Source organism: Psammomys obesus, unplaced genomic scaffold (assembly GCF_907164565.1).
Source record: "Psammomys obesus unplaced genomic scaffold, mPsaObe1.curated_primary_1811, whole genome shotgun sequence".
Lineage (NCBI taxonomy): Eukaryota > Metazoa > Chordata > Mammalia > Rodentia > Muridae > Psammomys > Psammomys obesus.
The window spans coordinates 36938674-36953530 of record NW_026596046.1 but is presented as its reverse complement, the minus strand read 5'-3'; the positions used below and the strand labels follow the sequence as shown (position 1 = coordinate 36953530).

The 14857-nt window shown below is 46.0% G+C and overlaps 1 protein-coding gene across 1 annotated transcript; it reads right to left on the bottom strand.

Annotated features, from left to right (window-relative positions):
• Positions 1-3156: 3156 nt before the first annotated feature.
• Positions 3157-4210, bottom strand: LOC129688262 (olfactory receptor 51G2-like). The gene is given in 2 exon segments (XM_055623004.1): positions 3157-3676; positions 3679-4210. Coding segments are annotated over 2 exon segments (945 nt in total). The 3' UTR covers positions 3157-3263.
• Positions 4211-14857: the final 10647 nt, after the last annotated feature.

Here is a 14857-nt window from a genome sequence, read left to right as displayed (position 1 = left end):
TTGCATTGTGATACTCATTCTAAGCATCCTGTCTCAACTCTTGTGTAAACAGGACAAAATAAAGCAACTAGACACAATGCTGAGCAGGGAGGAGCCAGAGGACAGGAAAGAGGGGAGGAGCCAGAAGGCAGGAAATGAGTGAGAGGAGAAGGGGCGAGAGAAAAGCTAGGAGAGCAGAGCTGGAGAAGAGATCTTGGAGGACGTGGAGCATGAACCAGACCTAAGATTTCACAAAAAGCAAGTATAATGTGGGAAATCTAAATGTTAGGAAACTGAGGGCTTGGAGGTTTAGGAGGGAGTAAATATTGCCCAGCATTGTGTTCTAGGTTAACTAAAAACCCAGTCTCTGAGTGGTGATTTGGGTATACAGCTGTTTAAGATTAACAGCAGCATTACCAGAAGATATATCAATAGTAAATATTACTAGTCACCTACAACAGCAGGTGAAGCAGAAGAGGGGCCAAACCAAATTTACTATGTTGATGGTGGATAAATACTGAGAAAATACTTCAAAATGGGAATTTAAAACCCAAGCCTTCATCTTCTGTATTTCTTTCAGTATTCTTATCTTCCAAGCTCCCACAGAAAATATCTGTCTAGCTCTGAGCATGAAATCAAGGGCTTTCCCAGTCAAAATTTCCAAACTTGTGACTTTTCATACCTGTTTTTTGATCTCTAAGAACAGTGTCTGTGGCCTTTAAACCTGGGGCTCACAAAGGCCTCCTTCTATTGACTGGTGTGCACAGACTGTTGAGTTACTCCGAATTTATACTACAGTGGCCAAAGAAAATAGGACACAGCCGGGCAAACAGGCTTTCTAGTAATGTGTCCTTGTCAAAGATTCACAGCTCCCCATGCTGCCTTCATGTCCCCAGATTCCTCATTCTCTCTCTCTTCTCAATTCATAAAAATGCCAAATGACCATAATCATTGGATTCTCTACTGTCTAGGAATCCATAAGAAAATGTCCTATCTAATGGACCTGTCGTGGTTTGAATCATTTCCCCCCAAGAATAGCCAGGTTTACTCAAGAAATGCTTGAATAATATGTCAAGAGAAATGTCAGGAGTGGAGTGAGAAACTTTCATTTCCCCAGAAGTTTGGAAGCAGTATTGGAAGAGGTTCCGTGGTGTCCTCGGCTCCTTTCCAAATGGCTGTCTTGAAAGCAGCCTCCTTCTTGTGGTGGAAGAGAACGGAATACTATTCCCAAGGTCCCTGGCACCCATCCCTACCTCTTTGCATTCCAGTTTATAAAATACTGAGAAATAGCTGACTGCTCCCCTCACAGGTTTTAGAGAGTAGATCTCCAGTTCTCTGCCCTCCTGAGGACCTGCTGTTAATCTCTTACCCCTCCATTCCCTACTCATGGGTTCACCGTGTCCATGAGTCCCTACTCAGAAGGCCCCATTCTTGATGCTAATGATACATCAAAGAACAAAGTAGCGCTGAATCCTTTGCCTCATGTAGCCTACATGCTACAGGTCAGCTGCTGAGGATGTGAATGAAAGCCTAGCAGTACTATTTGTAACGAAGAAACAGGTACCTCTCAGAGTAACTTCCTTAAGCTTGGCAATACCAGACTTCGAAACTAAAAGCAAAGCTACACAAAACAAGAACAAACAAACAAAAAAAGCCCACTTCCCAAGATGAAACCCGTCCTGGCACTGTTGCAGGGTCAAGCTGTGGCCACACCAGTCATAGTCTCTAAGGGAGAGCCGGCGAGTGTTATTCTGCTAAGTGGACACAGCATTAGCGCGGTATTAAGTCATTAAGTCCTAATGACTTGTCATTGCACCCACACCTTACTGCATGGCTCAAGCCTCACCGGAGAAGCTTCGCTCTGAAGTACAGAGTGATTAATCTGGACACCCACAACTCAAGGAGCAGAGCTCTAATTAAGAGGCTCTGAATGCTCAGGCTTCAATGAGATCTGTATCATGACCTCTGCTCCCACGGCTCAGGGATCACCGCAAAAGAGATGATGGAAATATTGTGAGAGCCAGAGTGGGTGACTGTACAGAAACAATGTTTTCCAGGAACCGCAGAGTAGTTGCACATGGACTGATGTGCACAAGATCTCTGCGGGCTTAGGCCAGATAAAAATTTCACCGTGGAGAAGGGAGGTGGGCACAGAGTCCCACCCCTAACTGAGGAGCTACTGACAATTGATAGCTATTGGGAGGGAAAGTCCATTTTCCTTAAGGCTGCGGCCACTGGCAACACACAAACATCCTAGTGAATGGCTGCATGCCCACCAGCATATGAGCAGCACAAATTGGACTTGATGTTTTGTTGTTGTTGTTGTTGTTGTTGTTGTTGTTGTTAATGAGGACACAAAGTTGAACAGGTAAGGAAGGGGTTAGATACAGGAGGAATTGGGGAGGGGATGAATATGATCAAAACACAATGTGTGAAATTCTCAAACATTTTTTAAGACGTAACTACGCTTCCCTCCGCTGCAAGTAAGGGCAATGTTGTCCTCTGTTTTCCCCATCACCCGCCACCCTTTGTGTGAGTTGACGTAGGAGCCACTGAACACAAAGCTGAGGGAAGGCAAAGGAGAGCAGCTGCCCAAAGTTCTTCCTTGGGTTTGTGCATGACGTGCACAGAGGAATCCAGAAGGGAGCAATGCCCCTGTAGACGGTGCCAACAGTTTTAACCGTCAACTTGACACAGCCCAGAATCATCTGAGAAGACAGCCTGCAGTGAGGGATTTCCTAGATCACACTGGTCTGTGGGCGTGTCTATGGAGGCTCGTCTTGTTTGCTAAATAACCCAGGCACACTGGGTGGCACCATTCCCTGGGCAAGGGATCCTGGGCTGAAAGCATCCGTGTGTTTATTCTCTCTCTGCTCTTGACTACAGATACAATACTTCAAGCCCCTGTGCTGACTTCCATTCAGTAACAGACTATTCTATAGCAAATGAAGACTTTCCTTCCCTGTGCTGCTCTTCTTCTGTGACTTTCATTACAATAACAGAAATGAAGCTAGAACAGACGGATACTAAAATTCTGTCAGTGAGATTAGCAGCCTGGGTAGAAGAGATTGCAGATGAATGAGTCTAGGGCAGTTTAGCTCTGATTTAATAAACCATTGAATGGATTGTCAATGTGCTACTCCGGTATGCTCATGTCTGAAGTCCATAATTCTGGAAGCCAGAAAGGCCCCCACAAAGGATTCAACAGTCAAGGAATCAAAGGCCTCAGAGTTTACTCATTCCCTCACCTCTCCCACCCCAGATTCATAGTGGGTCCTTCTGCCCTAGGAAGCCTCAACCCTCTTCTGCTGGAAACGCTTTGAGAAGGCCTGGCGGATCTGCTTGGACTTGATGCTGTAGACGACAGGGTTCATGAAGGGTGGCACCAGGAAGTGCAGGTTGGCCATGAGCACTGCCAGAGCCGGGTAGCTGTGTTTCTCCACTCTGTGCAGCACGGACAGCCCCAACTTGGGCAAATAAAAGATAAGAACAATGCAGAGGTGTGAGACACACGTGTTGAGAGCCTTGAGCCGTTCCCCAGGTGTGGCAATGCCCAGCACAGTCCGTAGAATCAGGGCGTAGGACAGCATGATGAGGGAGGAGTCGAGGCCCGGCGACAGAAGAATGGAGACCAGGCCAACCAAGCTGTTGATCTGGGTGTCTGAGCAGGCCAGTCCCACAAGGTCACAGTGCAGCAGCAGTGGGAGAGGGTACTGATCTGAGGAAAGAGCAGGCGCCGCAGAAGGATGGGTCCGGGGAGGTTGAGCAAGATGGCCCGTACCAGAACGGCAGCCCCCGCTTTGGCCACTGCCGAGTGGGGAAGGATTGTAGCATAGTGCAGAGGATCCCGAATGGCTGTGAAGCGATCAAAGGCCATGGCCAGGAGCACCCCAGATTCCACATAGGTGAAAGCGTGGATGAAGAACATCTGCGCTGCACAGAAGTCGAAGGGCAGCTCCCGGGTACCCAGCCAGAAGAGGCGCACCATGGTGGGGAGGGTGGAGGCGCAGAGGCCCAGATCAGAGGCTGCCAGCATGGACAGGAAGATGTACATGGGTTCGTGTAAGGCTGGATCCGTGCGGATCAAGAAGAGGACGATGCTGTTGCCCAGGATGGAAACCACACAGATGAGGTTGATGGGAATGGAAACCCAATGATGGGAGGCCCCCAGGCCTGGGAAGCCAGTGAGGAGGAAGGTAGAGTGACCAGGAATGCTGCCATTGCAGACCATGGCTCCAGGAGGAAACTGCCCACCCTGCGACATCATTGAGACATCAATGAGAAGGAGACATCATTCATGCGGTCACTGAGCTGGAAAGGAAGGGTTGACTCACGGCCATTAAAGACAGCCCCCCTCGGAGCTCTTGCTTCCCTGAATAAAGTGTTGTTGGGTACATTTTCTGAGTCAATCTCTGGTTGTGGCTAACTGCTTTTTCATTAGCCAATCAGCAACTACCTTCACTTGGGCCTGAGCAACTTCCATTTTTCACCTAAGTGTAACCTGAAAGCCTAACCTAGAGAGCCTTCTCAGATGACATACTGAGGAAAGAATAATTCTCCAAAGAAACAGGATGAGGGCTGGTAAGATGACTCAGCTGGGTAAAAGTGCCTCTGCCAAGGCTGGAGCCTAAGTTTGATCCCTGGAGTCTACACAGTACAGGAAGAGAATCTGATATGTACCATTGTCCATTGACTGCCACATAAGCATGTGTGTGCACACACACACGCACACACACACACACTAAATAAGTGTAATAAATATTGTTTTAACTCTAGGATGACAATACAAACAAAATGAATGGACAGCACTCTTCCTTAGAAGTGGGTTTCCCGTCTGATATCTGCTGTCACACATGGCTCCAAGGACAGTCAACCCAGTGTGTGTTTGCAGAAGCATCCCCTTAGGAGTCTGGCTGCTCTCCCTTCTGGTGCCATTACATGTGTTTTCTGTACTCCTTTCTGAGGAACACTTCGAGGGAAGAAAATGGCCCTCTGCTTTGTTACATTTTATTTTTAATTGCTCTTAGTTGTTTAAATGTGTGGAGTACTTTGTGCCAATTAATGTATACATTAAATAATAACTAAATCAGACAGCTACCATTTTGCTCTTTAAATATTTTTAAATTTTTGGTGTGTAATAACTGCACATATCTTTGGGGAGCCATGTGATATCTCGATACATACATGCAATGCGTAGTGGCCAAAATAGCCCCTTCAGCTGCACCTCATAAAGTTCCTGTGAAGATGAGTTGGCTTAAAACAAGTGGCCAAGGTTCCCTTAAAGTCTGAGAAACAAGGTGGGAATCTGCCAAATGCATTCAATTTTATCAGTGCTTTCCTGAGCCCCGTGTCGACCACATCCTCTACTTAAAGCTTTCGAGTGTGATTCTGACCTCACCATCAAGACAGGGCTCTGGTTACAGACTCAACTACAGAGCAGTTTTCTCCTAAGCAGCCCCTTTTCGGCCCTCTTCCTACAAAAGCTGTTGTTTAGTTATAACCATACAGTAGTCGCTTATCTGCACAATCCATTCAACTTTATATCCGTGAGTCATCCACCCGCTGCGTGCACTTGCATTTTGCTCATTTCTTTGCTGGATGATTTCCACTCTAAGCAGATGCAGTGACGTGTTTACTCAGTGTTTGCTTCACCTTGTCAGCTCATTTTCTCATTCAGTGAAATGCTGGGGACCTCAGAGCTCAAGAAACCCCGTGGAAGAGGGGGCAGAAGTGAAGCGAGAGCCAGAGGAGATGGAGGACACCAGGAGAACAAGGCCCCTAAACCAACTGAGCAGAGCTCACATGGGCTCACAGAGATCGAATCAGAGAGCACAGGGCCTGCACGGCCTGCACCAGGTCCTCTGTGTGCATATTACAGCTTTCAGTTTGGTGCTTTCATGGGACCCCTGGGAATGTGAAAGAGAGGGTCTCTGACTCTTGTGCCTTCTCTTGGGGCTTTTTTCCTTCTGTTGCTTTGCCCTGTCCACCTTTAATGTGATGGGCTTTGTTTTATCTTACTACATTTTATTTTGTTATTAGAAAAAAACCCATATGATATAATAAAATTCAATAAATTATTTTTGTAGACATACCTATTTCCATCAATGTCATATTTTTAGGTTACAATAAATTTCAATAAAAATGTATTTTTAAGAGTTTAAAAAAAAAAAAAGGAAAGTCTGGGAACTCTCTTGAGTAATGAACACCCAGAAATATAAGCCAGTCTATATAGACAGTATCAAAATCCCATAATTCACTCTTTGGAAAACTGTGAGAATAAAGTTTGCTAAAGAAGGGTTCCTAGCAGGCATCATCTCCCCTGGCTGAATCCTATGGCCTTCCCACACTGCGTGCATGCCCGTTGCTTTGCCAAAGCCCCCCGCCACGCACGTGAAGCCACCCTGGTAAAAGCTACCCGGTCAGGGCCACACTGCACACCTGCGGGGGCGGCCGTCTACGCTGCGGCCCTTTGGGCGTAGCCTCCGGGAGTTGCGTTTCTCAGCCTGAGCTGGCACCGTGTCCCTTCCTGACGTCGCAGAGTGGCTTTGAACGCGGCATCACTGCACACTGTTTCGCGTTCGTGGGCGCGATGACAGTGTGACGCTACCGTGCCCTACGCTAGGATTTTATAGGCAGCGTCTCACGAAGGCTCCCACTTTCTAAAGCCTTCGAACGGCATTATCTCCTCCCTGAAGATGAAAGCTAAGCAATCTGCAAGATGAGGAGTCCTGTCCGCACCTCGTTAGAAGTGAGCAGAAGAGACCATTTAACACCAGCGCTCCTGCGCTGCCGCTCAGCGTTCTCACTCCCAGCATCTTTTTTCAAGTAATTGTCTCTTGTTATAATACACACACACACACACACACACACACACACTTTTGTACGGTGTGACCTGAGCCAGTGCTTGGTGCATGAGCACCGGGTGGCTGTGCACACGCTCTTCACGCGTATTGCAGCGTGAGGCACACCCGCAGTCCCAGAACACAGGAGCTTGGGCTAGGAAGATTGTGAGTTTGAGACCAGCCTGGGCTACACAGTGAGTGCCAGTCTCAAGAATAGTGACAACGAATAATATTAATAACTTACTCATTTACTGAGGGCTCACTATTCTTGAAGTGGATAAAAACTATTGTTCTCCTATTGCACATGGGAAAACTGGGCCGTCAGGTAATTTGCTAACTTGTCTAAGATTGTCAAGCTGAGAAATGAAGGACCAGAATAGAAATCAAGGCGGTCTGACCCCAGAGGCCGCTTCAGCCCTGTGTTATGATGCTTCTTCTGTTAACCTCTTGAGTCTATTAACGTGACTGGTGCTGAAAATGTCTGTCCCCAAATAGGTGACCTAAAGTTACAGATTTGAGAGTGTTCTTCATCTACCGCCCCTGCCTCCTCCGTGACCACTTAGATATACCAGTCCTGAATACGCTCATGTTTCAACACCGTAAGCCAAAAGGATCGCATGTGTTTCATGACCATTCTGTGCAGCAAACTGTGTGAGTTTAGTTGTAGAGTTATGGCTGAGGAACAAGAATGCTCTCCTTGAAGCAGTAATCTCCTGAGAGAGCAACTGAGACACTTGATTGAACTAGGTATGGCTGGGAGGGGGGAAGGTTGGGATAGTAGAAAAAAATAGATAAATGATATATGGATAGAAGATTGGGTAGACGGATGGAAAATCAACGACAGCCCATTCTGGGGATGGAAACTTTAATTATATTCTCTGCCCTTCCATCATTTCACTTATCCAGGTTCCAGAAGACCATGGGTAGCTTAGAATCAAAGAAGTGTTTCCCCATAGCTTAACTATAAGCCCTGAGAGGAAATGGCCCCGCTTAGAGAAAGTTGGAGACCCCAAGAAGATTTCTATGGCAACCAAGCATCAGCCACCAACACTCAAGGGAATGTGAGGATTTAAGCCTCTGGCTTTGCCAGCTGGGTCCTAGGGCCAAAAGGAAAGACAGAAAAATAGGCCGTTAGCGCTGAACCCTAAGCCTAGCAGAGACCAACATGAGCCAGGAACCTCAAGTTCCCTCAAGCCATGATACTGATGTGCCTTAGCTAACATTAAGGCTGAAATTATACTGCTCAGAAATAATCTTGGCATAAATTGTCTCTGCCGGGTACCTGCGACAAGAGACTCAAGGACTGCAGAGCCTGCAGACAACCAGGCTCTTGCTTCCTCTGCTTCTGCTGGCTGAAGCTTTTATTACGTGGTAGAGAGTGTGGGTGCAGGGTCAGGAAGGAGGGGACCTGCTCTCTCCACGCCTCCTTCCCACCTGGGAGTCTCAGAGTCTGTGGCTGAGAGTCACTGCACTTAGGTCTGATGCTGTCAGAGAGCGTCAGTGGAGTGGCAATGAGGTCCAGTGAAAGAATGGAAATTGGAGGATCTTCCAGAACTTTTGTTTATAAGCTCATGGTCTATATAGGAAAAAATACGGTTTTTAAATAAATCAGACCCTTCCTTTTTTTTATTCTGACTTGTTTTAAATAGTTTAAACAGTTGATCTTCAAATTTTCACCATATAGTGTCTTTACTAAAAGAACTAAAATCTTAGGGTTAAATGCTGAGATCAACATCTAGAGCAGGCCAAGACTATATCTAGTGTTAAGGTGTAATAGCTACAGACATAGACAATAGAGAGGAAGAAAGGGAGGAAAGAAGGAAGAAAAAAGGAAAGGGAGGAAGTCAAGAGGGAGAGAAAAGGGAGACAGAGACTGACACAAAAGCCTTTTATGTCAATCACAAGCAGCTGTAACTATTTCACAGCGGGTCGGTGAAATAGAAGGGCTCTTCCCTTCTGCGTGGAATATGCATTCGACTAAGAGCATACATTTCACATAGGCACTTCAGAGGTTGGAACACGTTGGCATATAATGTATTTTATACTCTAGGCAGGGAGCATAGCATTAAAAGCGCACACTCTAAGGGCTGGAGAGATGGCTCAGTCATTAAAAGCATTTGTTGCTCTTCCAAAGGACCCAGGTTCACTCCCACAACCCATGTGACAGAGAACATGCAGTCTACAAACATACATGTGGTATATGTACTTACCTGTGGCGAAAGTACTCATACAAAACAATAATTAAATTAACCTAAAACTGCCTTAAGTCCATGCTTTCTATCCACCGAGTCTGGGTTTGAACTCTGGCATTGCTAGTTGCCATCTGTGAGTACTGGGCACACTTTGACACCTCTATATCCTGAATTGCCTGACTTGTAAACAAGAAATGTTAAGAGTGCTTCTGCCCTTGAGTGGCAGTGAAGGTCTAGGAGATGATGAAGAAGCCATCAGGCCCTGGCTGGTGTTGATGTGACCAGTTGTCACGTGGTTAACAGCCTCCTCGGACTGAGTTAGCTGAGCAGGAGGGGACTGTCGCCTGCCCTGCTCAAAGTGGTTGGGAACTCCATTTGGATGGAGGTTTAGTCAGGCATCTGGACCTCAGGCTGGGGCAGGGCCTATGCTGCCACTATCCTTGCCCCACAGCAGGCTTCAGAATACTTCTCAGAGTCTGCCTGAGCCTGCAGCAGCCACTGAACGAAGCCCTGAGGAACTATGCACGCGCAGCTTCTCCCAGATTTGACCAGGTACTAGAGAACTGAAGAACGTTGCTCATCTTCTCATGATGGTCCTTGGTCCAAATCACCTAGGAAAGTCAGATCTAAAGAGGGCCTCACAGAGCCAAACCCCTTGTGTTATAAAAGGAAAGATCAGGGAAGGCCTTCATCCAGCCACTATCATGTCCCAGGCTGCGGTGACCCAGAGGGAAGGTGGCTGCCCTAGATAGTTATCATTCTGCTCATAGCAGAAATGACGCTGCAGGCGGGTGGCACAAGGCCCTGGTGCCCAGTGCCCCCCACCCAGACCTGGCACCTCATCCATCACTCACCACAGCTCCAGAGCCTGTGACTCCTCTCATCTGTTCCTCTGGTAGTGAGAAGCATCTCTTGTTCTTCTCATGAAGACCAGTATTTTATAATCTTCCTGTTAGAAGTAGAGCCATAACAGGTCTGCTGGGAACCAGATGAAAATCCAAGAGATTTATGCAGCTGACCTTGCTGAGGTCCCTGAGCTCTGGGCCAGGCAGCTCTGAGACCTGGTGTGGAAGCACAGGGCAAGTGATTCACCACCTGATGACTTCGTAGGGGCAACAGGAGGATGCTCAGATACCTCATATGGAGTGGCTACTTTTCCCAAAGACCCAATGCCATCCATGAACTACAGAGACGGATGGAACAAATGAAAAGCAAGTTGGTAAGTAGGGACACACCCTGTCCTTCTAGGAAAGAGACCTTGAGGAATGCCTACATCTAGAAGGCATCAGCACCGAGTCTTCTCGAAAAGGTAACAGGGTAGCCAGAAATATGCATCAGTGCTTTCGTCCTGGGAAACTTGGGAGAAGCAAGAAGAAAAGATGTTCCCTGCTTAACCCCAAGGTGATGCTTAGGAAATGACAGGGTTTGAAAGTGAAGCAAGCTTTTTCTCTCTCCCAGAAATGCCCTTGGAGATCATCTGCCAAGCATGAGGTAGTGGAAAACTTCAGGGATATTTATTTCTAGATCTGTCACCAAACATGTGATTATGAGCAAATGACTTCCTTAATCTGTATATTGTAGGTGGTGACTGTGTCACACAATCAGTAATTACTATGATTAAATTAGGATATATGGGGCTGGGAGAATGTGTTCCTCCAGAGGACCAGAGTTTGGTTCTCAGCACTCGTACCAGGCAGCTCGATGGCCTAATGAGCACAGCTCCAGGGCATCCGACAGCCTCTTCTGGCCTCCACGGGCACTTGCACTCATGTGCGCGCGCACACACACACACACACACACACACACACACACACACAAATATTTTCCCAACACTCATTAATCTTGTTTATTTCAAATGTCTTCATTTTATAAAATGACTTTTCACTTTTCATTTTTGTTTTGTTTTTTTGAGACAGGGTTTCTCTGTGTTGTCTTGGCTGTCCTGGACTTGCTTTGTAGCCCAGGCTAACCTCGAACTCACAGAGATCCTCTGCCTCTCTGAGTGCTGGGATTATAGGCATGTGCTACTATGCCTGGCCATATTTTCTTTTAAAATACGAACTTTTCATGTGAATTTTTTATTGTTTGAGAATTTCCTACATGCACATACTGTGTATTGATCAACTGTATACCCCGTTGGCTTTCCTCCAATTCTCCCCATCCCTTCACCGTTTTCCCTACCAAATTCGTATGCTTAAAAAAAAATACTGCGTCCTTTAAAACTCCTTAAAACTTAAGTAAATTAGAAGATCGAGGCTCTTAGGAAAATGGTTACAAACACCACACACACACCCCTTTGACTTCCCCATGAGAAGTTAAGAGCTGATTTCAGTGCCCTGTAACCAACATTGACATTAACCTCCCCCTATTCCATGGTTGGGGGGGGTGCTTCAGCAATTCTCCAGGCATACCTCAAGCCAGCCAAGTTGACAACCGAAATTAATCTCAGACGAGGCCCTCTCTTTGAATCCATTTTTATAAGGATCCTAATCCGTAGCTTCATTTCTTGTTCTTGTTATCTACGTCATCACCATCATCATGTCGATATATGAAAATCACAGAAACAGACATTCAGACCACAGCAGATGGGATTTTCAAGTTGGTGCTATACCAACAGGTCACACCCCAGTTCTACCAACCACCTATTCCAACTGGTGATGCACATTCAAGATGGTGGATTTCCTAGGGAAGCCCCAGTATTAGGACTCCTTGATAGAAAGCAGTAACTGGCTACAGACCATGCTCTGAAAATAGCCTAATGGTGCCAAGTTCAAAAACAATGGCGTTTTGGCAGACACAATGTAGAAGGGAAAACAGATATGCTGGAATATTACATATTTTGTTAGGAAATTCCATTTATTTAATGTAAACGATATCACTAGAAAACTGCTCAGATTTTTCCTAGAAATGAAAAAAAAATCAGGCTAAGAGTTGATATTATATATAATTACCTTTGGCAGCACTTTCACTTCCTTCGGAACCTCCTCTTTTCACTTCCCATAGGAAGTGAAGGGATCTCAAATCTTAAGACCCAATAATGAATCAAATGAGACAAATGAGATTAATTTCGGTTGCCAACCTGGCTGGGTTGAGGTATACCTGGAGAGCTGGTGAAGCATCTCTCTCTCTCTCTCTCTCTCTCTCTCTCTCTCTCTCTCTTTCTCTCTCTCTCTCTCTCTCTCTCTCGTGTGTGTGTGTGTGTGTGTGTGTGTGTGTGTGTGTGACTTAGTTTGACATAGCCCAAAATAAAAAGCTTATTAAAAGTCATCTACAACCATGGAATAGGGGAGGGTTAATGTGATATGTTGAATATAGAGGAGGCTCGACAGGCCCGGAAACCAAGTTCTCATGGGGAAGTCAGAGGGGGGTGTGTAAAGTTTAGCATCCCTTCCCTAAGAGCCTCATATACTCTAACTTAAGTTTCAAAGGACTCAGTGTGTTTTGTTTTGTTTTGTTTTGTTCTGTTTTGTTTTGTTTTTTAAGCACGTGGACTTGGTAGGGAAAATGGTGAGGGAATAGGGGAGAACTGAAGAAAAGGGAATGAGGTATACAGTTGATCAAAAACACAGGATATGCATATAGGAAATTCACCACTATTAAAAAGAAACATGGGTTTTTATGGATTACTCAATCTGCGGTCTTGTATTATAGGAACAGAAATCAGCAAAGGCTTTACCTATAAGAGTAAAGGGCCATCCCATAATTCTGATACATGGTTAAAACCAGCAACTGGCAGTCCTCCATCACCCTTCTCGTCCCTCTCCCACACCCATGATCCCTCCCTGTCCCTGTAGGAGAATTTTAATCCAGGAACAGGCTGCTCTGGCAAGGGATCACATCCAAAGACCTTCTAGGCCTGTGTGATCCGGCTGTAATTCGGACACCCTCTGGATTACAGTATGATCTGGCTGGAATACAGACGCTCCCATGCCCCTCTCCAGGCCCACTGATAGGGGAGGTCCTCCTCCCCTTCCCTCTGATCCTAGTCTATCAGGTCTCATCAGGGCTGGCTGCATTGTCTTCCTCTGTGGCCTGGTAAAGCTGAGGGGGAGGTGACCAAAGGGCCAGCCCATGAATTCATGTCAGAGACAGTCCTTGTTCCCCTTGGAACCCCACTTGGATACTGAGCTGCCATGGGCTACATCTGTGCAGGAGGTTCTAGATTATCTCCATGAATGGTCTTTGGTTGGAGTATCAGTCTCAGAAAAGACCCCTGTGCCCAGCTTTTCGGGTTCTGTTGCTCTCCTGGTGGAGCTCCTGTCCTCTCCAGGTCTTACTATCGCCCCCTTTTTTCATAAGATTCTTTGTACTCTGCCCAAAGTTTGGTTATGATTCTCAGCATCTGCTTTGATACCCTGCTGCATAGAGTCTTTCAGAGTCCCTCTGTGGTAGGCTTCTGTCTTGTTTCCTGTTTTCTCCTTCCAATGTCCATCCCGATTGTTTTTCTGAGTGAGGACTGATCATCTTACCCAGGGTCCTCCTTCTCCCTTAGCTTCTTTAGGTGTACAACTTTAATCCCTAATAATGAAGGTAATGTTAGTTTGTAGAAGGAAGCAGTCATGTTTGAAAATGACATCCAACTGAGAGGCAGGCAGAGTGATGAAGTAGAAAGAGATCTGACAGAGTGAGTCAGAGATAAAATATGCCCAACTCACACAAACACAGCACAGGAAAGAGAGGCTACTTAAGAGCTAAGAGCTGTGAGAGGGAGAGAGAGAGAGGTGTGTGTGTGTGTGTGTGTGTGTGTGTGTGTGTGTGTGTCGGTTGTGTTGGGACAGTTTTACAAAGACAGCTCACAGAGAGAACAAGCTAGACACAGATGAAGACAGAATGAGCCAGAGAATGAGAAGGAGCCAGATATTAGAACACATTGCCAAAGTTAGTATGAGGCTAAGCAGAGCCGTTCAGTCAGAAGCCTGGAGAATACAGACTGAATCAGCCATCTTGGAAGACTGTATTGTACAGAGGCTAGAGATGGTTATTACAGAGAAAGAAACGCTCTAGGCTCAGCCCAAGCCCTGTAATCAAACAGCTTGGGCACAGCTCCCACCTCATCCCTTCAACCGAGGAAAAAAAGTGACACTTACTTTTACAGTTCCCAGATGATCCTCCTTCTACTTCCATATCTTCCTGTCCTGGCAAGAGTGAACGTATCCTATGACCAGGGACAACCGGGCAGTGATATATATGAAAGTCAGTGGAGAGTATAAAACCCAAAGTATAAACATCTCACTTCATTAACATATCGATATGCTGGACAGTAATATCGATGACATTAATTCTTCCCCAAATAAAGACCTGGGTCATTTCATCGTGGTGGGGAAGACTGAAATACTATCCGTGAGTGAAAGGAATTTGAAATGAGTGGTAGTTTGGGTCTTCAGACAATTACCAAACGCTGGAGCTGAGGCAACTGCGCGTATCTTCGTCGGCCTGTGTGAGCGTGGTAGGGTTGGTTCCAGTACAACCGAGGGAGTGTGTTAACCTCGCTATCCAGTGCGAAAACTGAAACAGATCGAGCGCCATGTAGTGGTAAGTAGCAAAATGGACATTGAATTTGCCTCTACCTTATTTTGGAACCCATGCTCTTTGTCAGCCATACGAAGCAGAGCCATTTTCCGATGTTTGCAGATTTCTTCGTCCATTCAGATGCTTTACTGTTTTTCTGGGGCTGTTTGTGTTCCTGGAATCAAATCCTGGTACAGCAACACAATCTAGACCAGTACATGTCACCCAGCATCTTTCACTGAGAAAAATATCTTAAATATAAACAAAAAATTTAAAGCATGGAATGGTTTGGTGGTGGTGGTAGCTGGTTAGTTGGTTAATTTTTTTTTTTTTTTT